Consider the following 15,164-nt stretch of genomic DNA (forward strand, 5'->3'; position numbering starts at 1 on the left):
GGGGCTTCTGATATGAAGAGGGTCCCCCAGTGTGAGTGTGGGGACTGTGATGTGAAAGGTGGGTGCTCCTGATGTAAAGGGGAACTTTGAGGTGAAAGGTGGCAGTGATTGTGTTATTGTGTCAGCTCCCCTTAAAATCCATACCAGACCCCTATCTGGAATGGGTTTTTGGAGGGACATCACGTCATTTTCACTTGTAAAGGGTGCTGTGGCTGAAAAAAGGTTGAGAATCGCTGCTTTAGCACACACAATTCACTTAATAAATATATAGCTTTTTTTCCCCAGGGCCAATGCCACCACTACTGTCTACCCTACTGTGTGCACAACTCACTTCCTAGTGTCCATGCTACTGGTATGATGCACCTTCCAGTACATGACTCGCTCCCCTATCAGTGCCACCAGAGAACTCTACTCCAGTTCACACACTAACGTTCCAGTATCCATGTCACTAGTGAGATCTGCAACCCAGTACACACATGTCACTCCCCAGTATCCATATCACCAGTTTGATCAACACCCCAAAACAAACGGCTCACTCCCTAGTATCTATGTCACCTGTTAGATCTACACCCCAATACACACAGCTCACTCCCCTGTATTCATGTCACCAGTTAGATCTACACCCCAATACATACAGCTCACCCCCCAGTATCCATGTCACCAGTTAGATCTACACACAGCTCACCCCCCAGTATCCATGTCACCAGTTAGATCTACACCCCAGTATCCATGTCACCAGTTAGATCTACACCCCACTACACACAGCTCACCCCCCAGTATCCATGTCACCAGTTAGATCTACACCCCACTACACAGAGTTCACCCCCCAGTATCCATGTCACCAGTTAGATCTACACCCCACTACACAGAGCTCACATCCCAGTATTCATGTCACCAGTTAGATCTACACCTCAATACACACAGCTCACTCCCCAGTATTCATGCCACCAGTTATATCTACACCCAAATACACAAAGCTCACCCCCCCAGTATCCATGTCACCATTTAGATCTACACCCCAGTATCCATGTCACCATTTAGATCTACACCCCAGTATCCATGTCACCATTTAGATCTACACCCCACTACACAGAGCTCACACCCCAGTATCCATGTCACCAGTTAGATCTACACCCCACTACACAGAGCTCACTCCCCAGTATCCATGCCTCAAGTTAGATCTACACCCCAGTATCCATGTCACCATTTAGATCTACACCCCACTACACAGAGCTCACTCCCCAGTATCCATGTCACAAGTTAGATCTACACCTCAATACACACAGCTCACTCCCCAGTATCCATGTCACGAGTTAGATTGAGTTAGAGCTACCCACCCATACACACAGCTCACTCCCATTTATCCATGTCATCAGTGTACCATGGATTAGAGCTGCAACAATTATTCGATTAAGTCGATTAAAATCGACGATGCAAAACGCTGTCAACGTTTTCCATCGCCGATTCGTCGGCTCAAATGTAAATTTCCCGCTCGCCGCTCACGTCCGCCTGTTCGCGGCTCCATACACGAGTTACGCTACGAACGCCGCGGGCACCACGCCCGTGGTGCACACGCCGCGTACGCCACGCCCACCGCACAAGCCGGACACACGCTCGCAGTGCACGCCACCGCTGCAGCAACTTACAACAGTTCAGAAACAGGTAAGGGGAACCCGTTTTAATGTTTTAAAAAAAGCGGCACACTGCAGAACATTAGCAGCTATAGAAGAACACCAAATCCTAGCAATAATATATTAAACAGCCGGTATAATGTATTGCTGGGATTTGTTGTTCCTCTATACCTGCTGGTGTTCTGCAGTGTGCCGCTGTATTATACATTGGTATTCTGCTTGCATTGTATTGTGCATGGTGTTCTGCATGGTATTGTATTCTGCATGGTATTCTGAATTGTATAATACAGCGGCACACTGCAGAACACCAGCAGCTATAGCGGAACACCAAATCCCAGCAATAATATATTAAGCAGCCTGTATAATGTATTATTGCTGGGATTATTTGTTCCTCTATAGCTGGTGGTATTCTACATTGCGCTGTATAATGTATTATTGCTGGGATTTGCAGTTCCTCTATAACTGGTCAGTGGTAATCTGCATTGTGCAGTATAATCATTATACAGCGCAATGGAGAATACCACCAGCTATAGAGGACTACAAATCCCAGCAATAATACATTATATACAACGCAATGCAGAATACCAGCAGTTACAGAGGACTACAAATCCCAGCAATAGTACATTATAGTATAATGTACTATTGCTGGCCTTATTACACATTGTGCTTTAGTTATAACTGGCTTAACTGTCAGGCAGCAACTTAGAACATCTAGCCCTAAAGCTGTTCTAACCCAAAAACAAAAATTCTATATTTTACAGCTCACTAGTTCTTTTATTTAGTGGTGCACTAGTTTTTCTACAAGTTTTTTCCCTTTATTTTCACCTGGTAATCTTGTGAATAATACACTTCCTGTCCCTGGATGGCTACACTTAAGCTGGCCATTCACCTACAGATTTTCTGTTGTCAAATGGAAAAAGTGCAACTGATTCCTCCATCTATGCTAAACTAAGTGGATGGAGAAATCTCCTGCAGGGCCAATCTTCAGTATCTTGCTAGTTGGCCCCACTGGATGTCAAAATACCTGAACAATCTGATTGGATGCCGGCATTGTTTAGGTATTTTGAGAGCCAACGAGGCTGACTAGCAAGATACTGAAGCTTGGCCCAGTGGGAGGTTCCTCCATCCACACAGTTTAGCATAGATGGAGGAATCTGTTGCACTTTTTCCATCTGACCATAGAAAATCTGCAGCTTAACTCCTGCAAAGTATTTATGGAAGGAGCCATGGTTGCCATTCAGACTGGACTTCAAACAAGTCTGCCTTTGTTCATCTCCATTACTTAAGGCCTTAAGGGGTTAGTAGTTTGAAGAGAGCTAACATTGTGCTTTCAGTTCAACTCACTGCAAGTGACAAGGATGCTACATTTCTAGCAAGATCAAAGGTATTTTCTATACTTGCTAAAAATATTTTTAGTTTAAAAAAAGAAACATAATGCAGCTCCCACATTTAAGGACTGGTAAGCTTCAATACATTATTATTTTGTTCTTGGGTTTAGATATCCTTTAAAGTGAACCGTTCATTGCAACCTATGTTTAAAGCTGTAAGGCACTGTCTTTCTGAACCTTGTTTCATTACTTACTGGCTCAGTGACCTGGAACAAGCATTCTGTCAGTGAAGTGTTGGGACACCTAATATTCACATGGTTGTTAAGTAAGTCATCATGTAGCAAAGCAAGGATAGCGATGACTGATTCTGAGTTTTTAACTTTCAACAGAAGTCATTGATTTTTAATAGCTCCCTTCCCTCCAGCTTTCATAATTTAAAACCAAGCCTTAGTACCTATCTTCTCTGCACCATATCTTTTTCTCTCTGACTATAGATACTTTTGAAATGACAGGTTAAAACACTGGTCATACTTTACTTTTTTCTTGGCAGAGAAAGTCAATATCTGTTGATCAGTCAATCAAGGATGAAAAGCCAAAGAAAAGAAAAACACCCCAGAAGCCTAAATCAAAGCCAGTCAAAGTGAAAGCGGAGAGGATGAGTCTTGGTATTGATGATTTCCCCTCTACTAGCAGCAAGGATACGGATGTCAAAGTGAAGGCGCAGAGGATGAGTCTTGGTATTGATGATTTCCCCTCTACCAGCAGCAAGGATACGGATGGTAAGGTGAAAAAGGAGAGAAGATCCGAAGAGGAGGAGCCTCCAGATGACTTCACGTTTGGTCCACCTACAAAAAAGCTCAAGGTTTCTTCTGACACTGTGGGGAAACCGGTGAAATATAAGGGCACCAGCTCAGGTCGTGATGGAACTGACATGAACTGGAACTTTGTAGAGGTAAGGATTACATATACAACATGTGGGAATGTTGTGGGAAAAGCCTGATATGTCACATTGGTTAGGGTGCAGGAAGGAAAATTCTTTCTGGTTCTATCTGTTAGAGGGTCATTCCATCCAAAGGGTAGCATTTCAGTCTTGTTGTGATGAGTAAAGCCTCGGTGTCTTTATCTCACATGAATTGCAGGGACAGGATAGCTGCCCCTGAGTTCCCAGCTGCAACCACTTGTCACAGTTATAAAGTGGGGGTATTCTCCCTCCAAAACATGGCAAGGAAGGAAAGGCAGTCATCAGTTGGAAGGCCACACCTTTAAACTGCTCTCGCCATGTTCAACTTAGAGTTTAGGCTTAGAGCATTTTGAAAAATTCTATATTTGCATTTCTGTTTCAACAAGCTTTACTGAAAAAGTGGTGAAGACACCCCACTCATTCTTTCCGAGTGATGTGTTTAATCATAGGAGACAGCAGGCCATGATAAAGAGCTGGAAGCATGTGATTCCATGAGCCACAATGATAGTAAAAGTTGGTGTGTTTTATAAATCAGGTGATGGTTGTGATAAGAATCTGTGGAGAAGCTGACATTGGACCATTAATATACAGATCCCACATTTTCCTAAGCCATCGGGTAATAGATTTCAGGGTTGTTCATGAGCTATGTGGTGACATCTTTTCATATTTCCTCTAGGTTGTATCAGAGCGCACCAATGTTGAACCCTGGGTTTGCGCTAACCTGATTCAGCTCTTCCAGGATGAGAACACCATTCCATTTATTGCCCGTTACAGGAAAGAACTCATCAACAATCTTGATGCAGAAGCAGTGCGAGAAGTACAGCAATCCTTAGAAGAATTACGGTAAGATTTTAATTTTAACTTTTTTTGTGTGTAATAGAATATATACTGTATAACAAAGGGCAAAACAATCTTTGGCTAAATCAAGGAAATGGGCCATGTGTTCAGTACCTCATAATACTGTATCTAGAATAAGGGGAAAAAAAAGCACAAAAAATGTAGGATAAACTGTATCAAAATACATACTGGGGGAATTGACCGAGCGCCGGTATGTGTTCGCTCACTTCCCGATCTACTGAGCCGACCTGTGACAGTTTCATTGTCACAGGTCGGCTCAGATTATGAGGCTGAGTGAAAAGCACTCACCTCATAATTCTCATTTAAGCTTTTTGCCTGGAGTTACAAATCTTCTTTCCTGGAGTCTATTAAACCTCATTTATCAACAACATTACACTAGCATCATAAATCTGGTGCAAATATATTCCTTGCAAGTTCAAACAGTCACAATTGCTATGATAAATTCCCCCCAGAGAGTTTTTCTTTTCTTTTTTGTTTACATAGTTTAAAAAAAGCCACAAGTCCATTGAGTTCAACCAATAAAAAATAAAAATAAATAGAATATCTTCATATACAAAACACTATACCCACAGATGACCCAGAGGAAGGCAAAAAAACACTATAATGCATAGTCCAATTTGCTTGAAAGATTTAGATGTTAATATTAATTAACATTTATATTAAATTATTATAATTAATATTAAATCTTAATATACATTTATATTGTGCAGGAATGCATCCAGTTTTTTAATTTTTTTAAAATAATGAACTGATCTTACTAGAACTAGTTCCCGAGGAATGGTTCCCATTCCACATTTTAACAGCTCATACTAAAAATCTCCTCCAGAATATTTGATATAGGCATCAGAGACTCGACGAATGTCGTTTGAAATTTCGTTTAATTTTCACACACGATTTTGGAACAAGTGGAGGTTCCAGAACGAAAACCTCATTATGGTCGATAACAATTGTTTATTTGACCACATTAACTATTAGAAAATCCAACAAACATTGGAAAAGTGATTTATTTTTTTCAAACAAAATTCTACTGATATTAAATCTTAATATCCAGTTATAGTGTGCAGGAATGCATCCAGTTTTTTAATTTTTTTAAAATAATGAACTGATCTTACTAGAACTAGTTCCCGAGGAATGGTTCCCATTCCACATTTTAACAGCTCATACTAAAAATCTCCTCCAGAATATTTGATATAGGCATCAGAGACTCGACGAATGTCGTTTGAAATTTCGTTTAATTTTCACACACGATTTTGGAACAAGTGGAGGTTCCAGAACGAAAACCTCATTATGGTCGATAACAATTGTTTATTTGACCACATTAACTATTAGAAAATCCAACAAACATTGGAAAAGTGATTTATTTTTTTCAAACAAAATTCTACTGGTGTATGGCCAACTTTTATTATGAAGAAGCCTTTCCATATGTGGAAATTAAACCTCTTGTCCTTTGCCGTTAATAACTTTGCAACAAGTTTGCTCTACGAGCCATATAAATTGGGGGCAAAGAATATCAAACTCAAATATTAGCCTGCCACATTTACCCCTTTATTAGTCTAAAATAATGTTTTTATAGATAGTACTTTGTTGAAGCTTCAATCATTTTATCCACAGTAAGTTACGGTAAGATTTGATGTATTAAATGATGCCAGATTCCCAAAGTTGCCTTTCCTCTCCATGTGCTGTAAAATGGTCAGTATTACTGTTACCTAGCAAACATCCAGGAAAAATATATATTTTTTCGGAAGGAGCCAGGTATCATTGATAAGAGAGCTATCTCTAGGGTGGCCGTGAGGTTAGTGGCCTGCATGGTGTTATACGCTCTGAAGACCTTCTTCCAAAAGGGTTGTACCTTAGCACACTCCCACCATATATGAATATAGGTGCACCTTTGCTCCTTACACCTGCAGCAAATGTCAGAAGTTGACGGATACATGCATTTTAAAGTAGTGGGGCATCTGTACCACCTAGATAACATCTTATCACTTTTTTCTAGGTGGTGATCAGAAATAGAGGAGGTGTGTGTCAGTTGGTAGGCTGTAGACCAGGCTTCCTCTGAAAATGACCTACCCAGTCTTTTTAATTAGTGGCAACTCCACCTACATTTTGCTGCTGAAAAGCATGCATAGGAATTGTTTTAGTAAGTAAAACGTTTGTAAAGGAATATACATATCTTTGTACTCCCCAAACTCCTCCTTCTTCCCATTCTTTCCCTCCACTGTCCTCCGCATACAGAACAGGCCCCATCATTGTAAGCCTGATTTCAGCTAGTACGTGGAAGCTTAAAGGAGAACTATGAGTTGAGTGAAAATCACTCACCCTCATAGTTCGAGCCGACGTGTGACAATTAAACTGTCACTGGTCGGCTCAATAGATCGGGAAGTGATCGAACACATACCGCCGCTCGCTCACTTCTTGACCATCTCCCTGCAGAGAGCAGTGACTGTCAGTCATCGCTCCCCGCAGGAATTCCCCCCTCTCCTCTCCGATCCTCCAATGCTGACTGGAGGAACGGATGGTACAGCTGGCTCTGTCTCTAGATAGGCAGAGCCAGCTGTCATTCATGCAGCTGGGTAGATCTCAACAGCATTGTTGGGATCTGTCCCGGCTGTGGCGGTCTCAGTATACTGCAAGCTGTAGCTTGCAATATAATGAGCTTTGGGTCATGGGAGGACGCTAGTATATGTCCTCCTGTGACCCTAAAGAGAACTATGGGGAAAAACACTTGCCCTATAGTTCTCTTTTAATTTTTCATGAGATGATGAACATGAGTAATTGTATCCTAACATTTCATACGTGACCTATAGGGTGATTTTTGAAAATATATTTACCTGTAGTTATGTAGACCAGCCTTTGTATAGAAATAAGATGAGTGATCTTCTCGTCATGAATTCAATTCTGATCAAAATGTTTGACTCGACCTTCTTCATTGAGAATTTCTATCTGTGTGTAGGTCTGTAGCCAGAAAGGCCCACTCTCTGATAGAGAAGCTGAAGAAAGAAGGGAAGCTGAACTCCAATCTACACAATGACATGCTCAACTGCAGGACCTTGGATGAAATTGAGCATGTGGTTAGTATTTGTTTTATATATTAGATTAGAATTTATTTCACTTACAGAAATGTTTTAGATATAGATGGAATCGGGTCAATGGCTGTCTAGTAGAGATCTCTAGAGAAATGGTGAGATAAAGCTAAAATATGCGTTTTGGATGATTGACCTTTCAGAAAGGCTAAGGACAGTGTACTAGGGCTGCAACAACTAATCGACATAATCGATTATAATCGATTAAGTGTACTACGGTAGTAACCCAATCTACCTCTCTACCAATCAGCAGTCTTATGTCAGCGCTTTAACTTTTGTTATTGATGAAAGGATGAATCTTTTATTCATGGTAACAAAATGGCTGTAGCATTGCATTAGTTTCCTATTTGTTATTAGATGACCTTACCATTTGTAGGCTCCTTTTTCAAGTACATTTGGAGAGGATGTAGTTACTGGTATGGATACACCAATACCGTTTTTTCATTATCAAGTCCCATTAAGGAAGACAGGCGGCATGTAATCATGGAGCCGTCTTTCTGGCCAATCAGAAAACTGAGGGGCAGGTAATGACTCGCTGCCCGACTTCCTGATTGGTTAACAAGCCAGCTCCGTGCTCCCTGGTGACGAGGGAGCATGGAGCAGGCTTTGCGGCCAATCGAGAAGTTGGGCGGCGTGTAATGAACTTCCGGTATCGGGAGCATTTGGGCGAGTTCTCGCCCAAGTACTCGGTATCGGTGCATCCCTAGTTACTAGCTGGTAATGTAAGCTTGCATTAATGAAAATAAATAAATAAAAAGGCACGTTGGACAATTATTTATAGCTTTCTTTTAATATTAATCATTAATTGTTTTGGCATGATGATGTGTATGGATAGATGTTATTGGAGGACTGACTCTTGTGTCTTTCACAGTACGCTCCATTCAAAACAGGAAGCAAAGGAACTAAAGCACAAAGAGCTAGACAGCTGGGACTAGAGCCTGCAGCCAAAGCTCTGATAGAGACCCCTGTGCAACTCAACCTGCACACTTATATCAAGAATGACACAGAAGGTACAGGATGTGGATTATTTGAATTTTAGTTTTTAAAGCAAACCATTAAAATGTTTATAAGAATCTCAATCTCTACTCTCATATATTAGTACATTCCTGTGTGTGTGTGTTGTAATTTAGCTGTATTTTCTCCCTGCCATTGCAGAAATATCAGCTCAGTTTCAGGTTGTAAAACCCCCTCCCAGGGAGGTTGCTCAGTCTCTTGCTGGATTTTATTATCGACAAGTATGGTTTCGGGATGATTCAGTCGCATTTATTGTGCACTTTATTTCTATTATTATTACATTGTAATATATAATAAAATAATTATACAACTCACCCTAATACAGAATCAGTGGGAGCCCTGAGCTCATTTTCCTGCTCTCAGGTGGTCAGTGGTTTAGGTAGCTCTAATCAGAGGCCTTCTAATATGTCTGAGCAGAGGACTGTCTGTGCCTGATTGTGGCCGGCCCAGATTGCCTTTGGGCATACTGAGGCGATCCGGGCCTATTAGCAAGGGCGTGCCTGGGCCTGGAGCGGGAGCTGCACACGCCCCTTTGTTAATCCGGCCCTGGCCGAGGAGACTGCTGGCGGCTGCGGCCCAGTTCTTAACAGGCCACTGGGCTCCCAGTTGGGGACCCCTGCCTATGACAATACAAGCACTTAACCCTTACAATGCGGGGATAGCCCCATGGCAAGGGTTAAGATTTAATTTGCCCATAACGGCTTTAATTAATGGATGCTGTTAGTTTTCAATGCCTAAAATCTGTTTTTAAATTTAATTGTACTATGTGACTCCCCCACAGGTCAGTTTTTTTATTTTGGTCAGGCCCAGACCAGAGAGATGCAAAAATATTCAGTAAGATGTTCATGCTCCAAGACAGTCAGTAGGCAGAGTATATGTTTTTGTTGATAACCTCTTTGATTTTGTAGAGCTATAGGTCCTGGCATTGGTTTGCAAGGTTATAATTGGACTTGAAATGCTTCATCATCTATTTCCACGGAGCCTGTCCTTGAAGTGTCAGTCAGTAGAGGGCAGTGTTTCATAAGAAACTGACAGTTGTCTTCTATAAATTCTATATTCGGGTTAAACATTGCCAGAATATTGTACATTTTCATTTCTTTCTAATAACTGTAGACTTGTCCTATGTGCAGCATTGTTGAACATGACTATCTGTTGTCTGCAGAAATCGCTGCAATTCAGGTTAATGCTCCTGCTGTTTAGTCGTGGTTAAAGAGAACCAGTCTTCACTTAGAATCCTCTAAACCAGCAGCAGACATGGAAAGAAGACACAGTGAGGTCGCAGTATGTCACATACTGTAACTTGCAGAACTCCTTGAAAGCCCTGGACACTGAGGGCACTCTCTTATGATTATCTCAACTAGTCACTGTGGCCAAGCCTGGGCCGTATACCCTCCAGGCCAGGGGTGAGCAAACTCCGGCCCTCCAGCTGTTGTGGAGCTACAAATCCCATTAGACATTGCAAGATTCTCACAGCCACAGACATGTCTCCCAGGTATAGATGCATGATAGGGTTTGTAGTTCCAACACTGCTGGAGGGCTGGCGTTTGCCCACCTCTGCTCTAGCCTTTCAGGCCTTACTATAGGTCAGTGAAGCAACTTGTACCGTGTTTACCCGAAAATAAGATACTGTCTTATATTTTTTTTGCCCCCAAAAACCACACCAGGTCTTATTTTCAGGGGAGGGTCCTTGGATTTACAGGCTATGGCAGTGGGGGGGCATCAGGGACTTAATTCCGCATTTTCTTTCTCCCAGTATTAGTACACCGTGTGTGGTGCACTACACATTTTTCTGTTAGCCCCACCCCCTACTCTTTCCCACCCCTATTGAGGGGTACAGTTTATACAAATGGGCTGGCAAGGGGTACACAAGTGAATAAAGGTTGGGAGCCACTAATGTACAGTGCTTTGTTATATACAATATTGTTGCTCTATATATACCAATGGATGCATACTAGTTCGTCTTGATTAATGTCCTTTTTTTATGTTGAAGGTCTTACCACACTTCAAGATATCGAGATGGGAGTGCAGCACATCTTAGCAGACATGATTGCCAAAGACAAAGACACGCTGGAGCACATTAGAAACCTGTAAGAGAAACCAACCACAGAAACAGGAATGTGCAACTGTGTGTGTTCCTGGTTCTCATATCTGATGTCAAATAGAAAATATAAGTCATAGAATTGTTAAAAAAACTGATGCATACTGACGCTGCTAAACTTGGTCGTGTCATCTAACTCCAAAAATCTCCAAAAGTGCAATTCTTTTGCTTCCTCCAGATTCTGTCTTCTCCAATTTTGATAAATTTCTTCCTCTGTATACTTGCCTCTCCAGTGGATGGCAAGTCTGAACTCTTCTGTCTTGATCTTGATGCGCCAAAGGCTCTGTTTCCCCCTGTGTACTCAGTGGTTCCTCCCACTGACCCCTACGTCACTACAGGACATAAAGGTTGGTCGGAGGTACCATTGAGGACAATGGGAGATACATCTTCCTTTGCTATGAGAAATTCTTTAGATTTTCGGAGGAAAGCAACATAGCCACCTTAAGGACCGGTGCACACCTAGGCGACTCCTGACCGCGCAGCAATCGTGCGCGGATTGCAGTGCGGTCACGGAGTCGCCCAGCACAGATGTTCGTGCTGTGGGTGCCATTATTTTCTAATGGCACCCCAGTCGCGTTGGGCAGATCTAAAACAGCCCTGCATTGTGTTTCGCAAAGAAAAGGACATGTACCTTTTTTCTGCGACTGCCGCGGGGATGTCACCCCATTGAAATCAATGGGGCCGCGCGGTAATCGCTGCCTGCTTTTGTGCAGGACTGCGTGATCCCGGATTGCTCAGGTCTGCACCAGGCCTCACAGTTTTCAGTGTTCTTATAACATTTTTTTTTCCAGTTTTGTAGCACGGGCTCATTGTGTTATTTTAAAGAACAGTAAAGCTGCATTTTAATTGATCAAAATAAAAAGCTTACACCACTGCTGTGTGCTGTTTTCACTTTTAGGTGTAAACAAAATTACGTCACTATCAATTCAACGTTGGCTAAAACTATGGGAAAGGAAAAGGAAAAGGAAGGAAATGTAAAAGATGTTGACAAGTTCCATTTATATCACAACTTTACCGGCAATATAAGTAGAATTCAGCATCATCAGGTATGTGCAATGTACTTTGGTATTTAAGTGTTTCTACTGTGAGTTTTGAGGATGAGTTGCTCTGCAGGTAGCTACTGAGGTTAGTCTACTGCTTATTAAGAAGAAATAAAGAATTCAATACCCATAGCCTGGGGACAGGTTCACTTTAAGTTTCTCAAAAAAACTCGGTATTGTGAGTCAGGTCTTGTGCAGAAGTTACATTATATGAAAATGAGCGTGCAGCTGACAAGCATGCAGAAATTGTGTGATGCAATCTGGTTGACATGGACCAGAATCTCAAAGTAATGTTTGTGGAATATAGAATCGTTGCCGCAAAGAATTGAAGCTGTTTTGAGGCCTTTCCACTAATGGTATGGGGTTCCTAAAATGCATTGCTTGGTGTGTGTGTGTGTGTGTGTGTGTGTGTGTGTGTGTGTGTGTATATACTGTATATCTATATGTAATGTTTCACTTTAAGGGAACTAGAGGAGCACATTGACAGTTGAGTGGACGACTCATGCAGACACTAAAATGGAGCCCAGATCCTTTGTCCCTGACCCTTTGTGATTCTTCCTGCACTCTCCCCATCCTAACGTCTCTTGGCTTAGTCGAGTGTTTCTGGTGTCAGGACCCATCACCTTTCAAGTGGGTGCCAAGTCGGCTCAAAGCATTAGGTTTGGTTGCAGTGGCAAACATTTTAGCCCGAGACTTGCACAAAAGAGAGCTTTCTAATTAGACTTCAAAATGTATTTTCTTTTTTCCCCTCCTCACTATATTACATTCCAGGCTCTTTCTGGGAAGGCTGCCAGCTGAAATACATTTAATGTGCAGGTGTTAATAGTATTGACTCATTAGTTTGCAGTATTAGCTTATACTGAGGAGTTGTTTTTCTCAGACTGCTCACCTCAGACATGACCTCAGTATTACAGAGTTTGATGAGATTTCACGTAAGCGACAACACGGTTCACATTCTAGACGCAGATCTTTTACGGCAAATAAATTATTACTCAGGATTCTTTAATTGAAATTCTACATTTTTCTTTTCATTTACTGGTATTTTCCCCTCTGTAATCATAGTAATTGCTGTTGATTATATCGTAGCTTAATATCAAATGTCATTCCTATAACAAGTATACTGCAGTCAGAACTGAGCAGTTAGCCTTACAATGCCTTATGCTTCTGTGTTTGATCCACAAATTGGTGTAGTACACCCCATTCTTAAACGGAAACTATAATGATTATTGGACAATTTTATTTACAGTAATAAATAACTTTTTTTTTTTTGTACTTGTATAAAATCTTTATTTTACAACTAAACGTTTTATACATGGTGCTACTACAATACTGTGTTTATGGAGAATGCTGGGCTTTCTCAGAAGAAAGTCCTACAGTGGAGACACACTTTTGACTCGCTGTCTAAAGGTGCCCATACACCTTGCGATTATCGGACGATTTTCGTATGCGATCGGCTTTTCGTCCGATAATCGCATGTGTGCATTGCAGTGTCCGACCGACAGTACTGTACAATCGTACGACTTTTGACGGTCAAGCATGTTTGAAAACTTTGCTAGATCGTACGATTGTCGTAAGGTTGCTGGCGTTTCCGTCCGTCAAAAGCCGATAATCGTAAGGTGTATGGGCACCTTAATGTTGCCCATACACCTTATGATTATCGGATGAAACTTTTCGTCCGATCGAATAGTCGTACGATTTTCGTACGGCAGCCCCATCCTGCCCCGGTGATCGCAAGATTAATTTAGCCGTAATTAATTAAAAGCACCTGGACGAAATGCGGTAATTGATTTGTCGTATTTTCGTTCGCGCAAGCGCAGTGTAGATCGTACGACTTTTGACGGACGGAAACGCCAGCAACCTTACGACAATTGTACCATCGAGCAAAGTTTTCAAACATGCTTGACCGTCAAAAGTCGTACGATTGTACAGTAATGTGGGTTTAAAAATAAAAAAGTGCTGTGCTGGTGTTTGCCATAATGTGCGAATATGCAGATTATCTCCAACTTACCATCTAAAACAAATTCCTCCAGAGCTGCGCTGTCTGCTCTCCCCTCCGTAGCCGGTGCTGCCATCTTCTCCGGGTCTTCTCCATCTTCTGCTTCTGGATTTGGCGTATTCTGCCTATTGATTGGCCGGCCGGCAAGATGCAACTCCTGCGCAGGCACCAGGCGTAATTTTATTTTGGCATGCTGGGTCTGTGCACAGAAACAAGAACAATTGCTGACAGGCAGGTTGCCAACAGTCTCTTCTGTCATAAAAAAAAAACTGCCCGTCAGCAATTTACAAACCCATTTACAAGCATTTAGTACACTCTGTGTTTGTAAATAAATCATTAAAACAGACCTGGACAAATCCTGGACAACATTGTCCTGTTTTTTGGACATATACACACATTTTACGGAAGAGTAAGTACACGCTTGAATTATGCTTACTGTGACACGCACACATTATATATCCATGCTCTACCCCCCCCCAGATATGTAACTACCACATATTGTCCCCTGTGCACACACAATTACACGTAACTGATGCATAGTGTCCCTTGTGTGCACACACGTCTAACTGTATAGTGTCCCCTGTGTGCACACATAACTGATGCATAATGTCCTTTGTGTGCACACACGTGTAACTGATGTATAGTGCCCCCTGTGTACACACATAACTGATGTATATTGTCCCCTTTGTGCACACATAAGTGATGTATAGTGTCCCCGGTGTACACACATAACTGATGTATAATGTCCCCTGTGTGCACACACATTTAACTGATGCATAGTTTCCCCTGTGAGCACACATGAAACGGATGCATAGTGTCCCATTGTTGCACACACGTAACTGATACATACTGTCCCCTATGTGCACAGATGCATATAACTGATGTATAGTGTCCACTGCATGCACACACGTAACTAGTGTATAGTGTCCCCTCTGCGCACACACATGTAAGTGATGCATAGTGTTCCCTGTGCGCATATACCTGTAACTGATGCATAGTGTCCCCTGTACCCACACACATATAACTGATGCATAGTGTCCCCTGTACCCACACACATGTAACTGATGCATAGTGCCCCCTGTACCCACACACATGTAACTGATGCATAGCTACACCGGGACTTCTAGCACTGATGGTTTTCTTCCAGACGCCACCTAT

General features: G+C 42.0%; 1 protein-coding gene across 1 annotated transcript in view; it reads left to right on the top strand.

Annotated features, from left to right (window-relative positions):
• SRBD1 (S1 RNA binding domain 1) overlaps positions 1-15,164 on the top strand; it is a 151,217-nt gene that overhangs the window by 11,249 nt on the left and 124,804 nt on the right. The window contains exons 5-10 of the mRNA XM_018576291.1: positions 3,510-3,911; positions 4,597-4,763; positions 7,729-7,846; positions 8,730-8,868; positions 10,863-10,959; positions 11,869-12,016. Of these exons, the coding sequence (XP_018431793.1) occupies positions 3,510-3,911; positions 4,597-4,763; positions 7,729-7,846; positions 8,730-8,868; positions 10,863-10,959; positions 11,869-12,016 (1,071 nt within the window). The remainder of the gene's footprint in view (positions 1-3,509; positions 3,912-4,596; positions 4,764-7,728; positions 7,847-8,729; positions 8,869-10,862; positions 10,960-11,868; positions 12,017-15,164) is intronic.

The sequence above is a fragment of the Nanorana parkeri genome, unplaced genomic scaffold, assembly GCF_000935625.1.
Source record: "Nanorana parkeri isolate BGI_ZX_2015 unplaced genomic scaffold, ASM93562v1 scaffold63, whole genome shotgun sequence".
Taxonomy (NCBI): Eukaryota; Metazoa; Chordata; class Amphibia; order Anura; family Dicroglossidae; genus Nanorana; species Nanorana parkeri.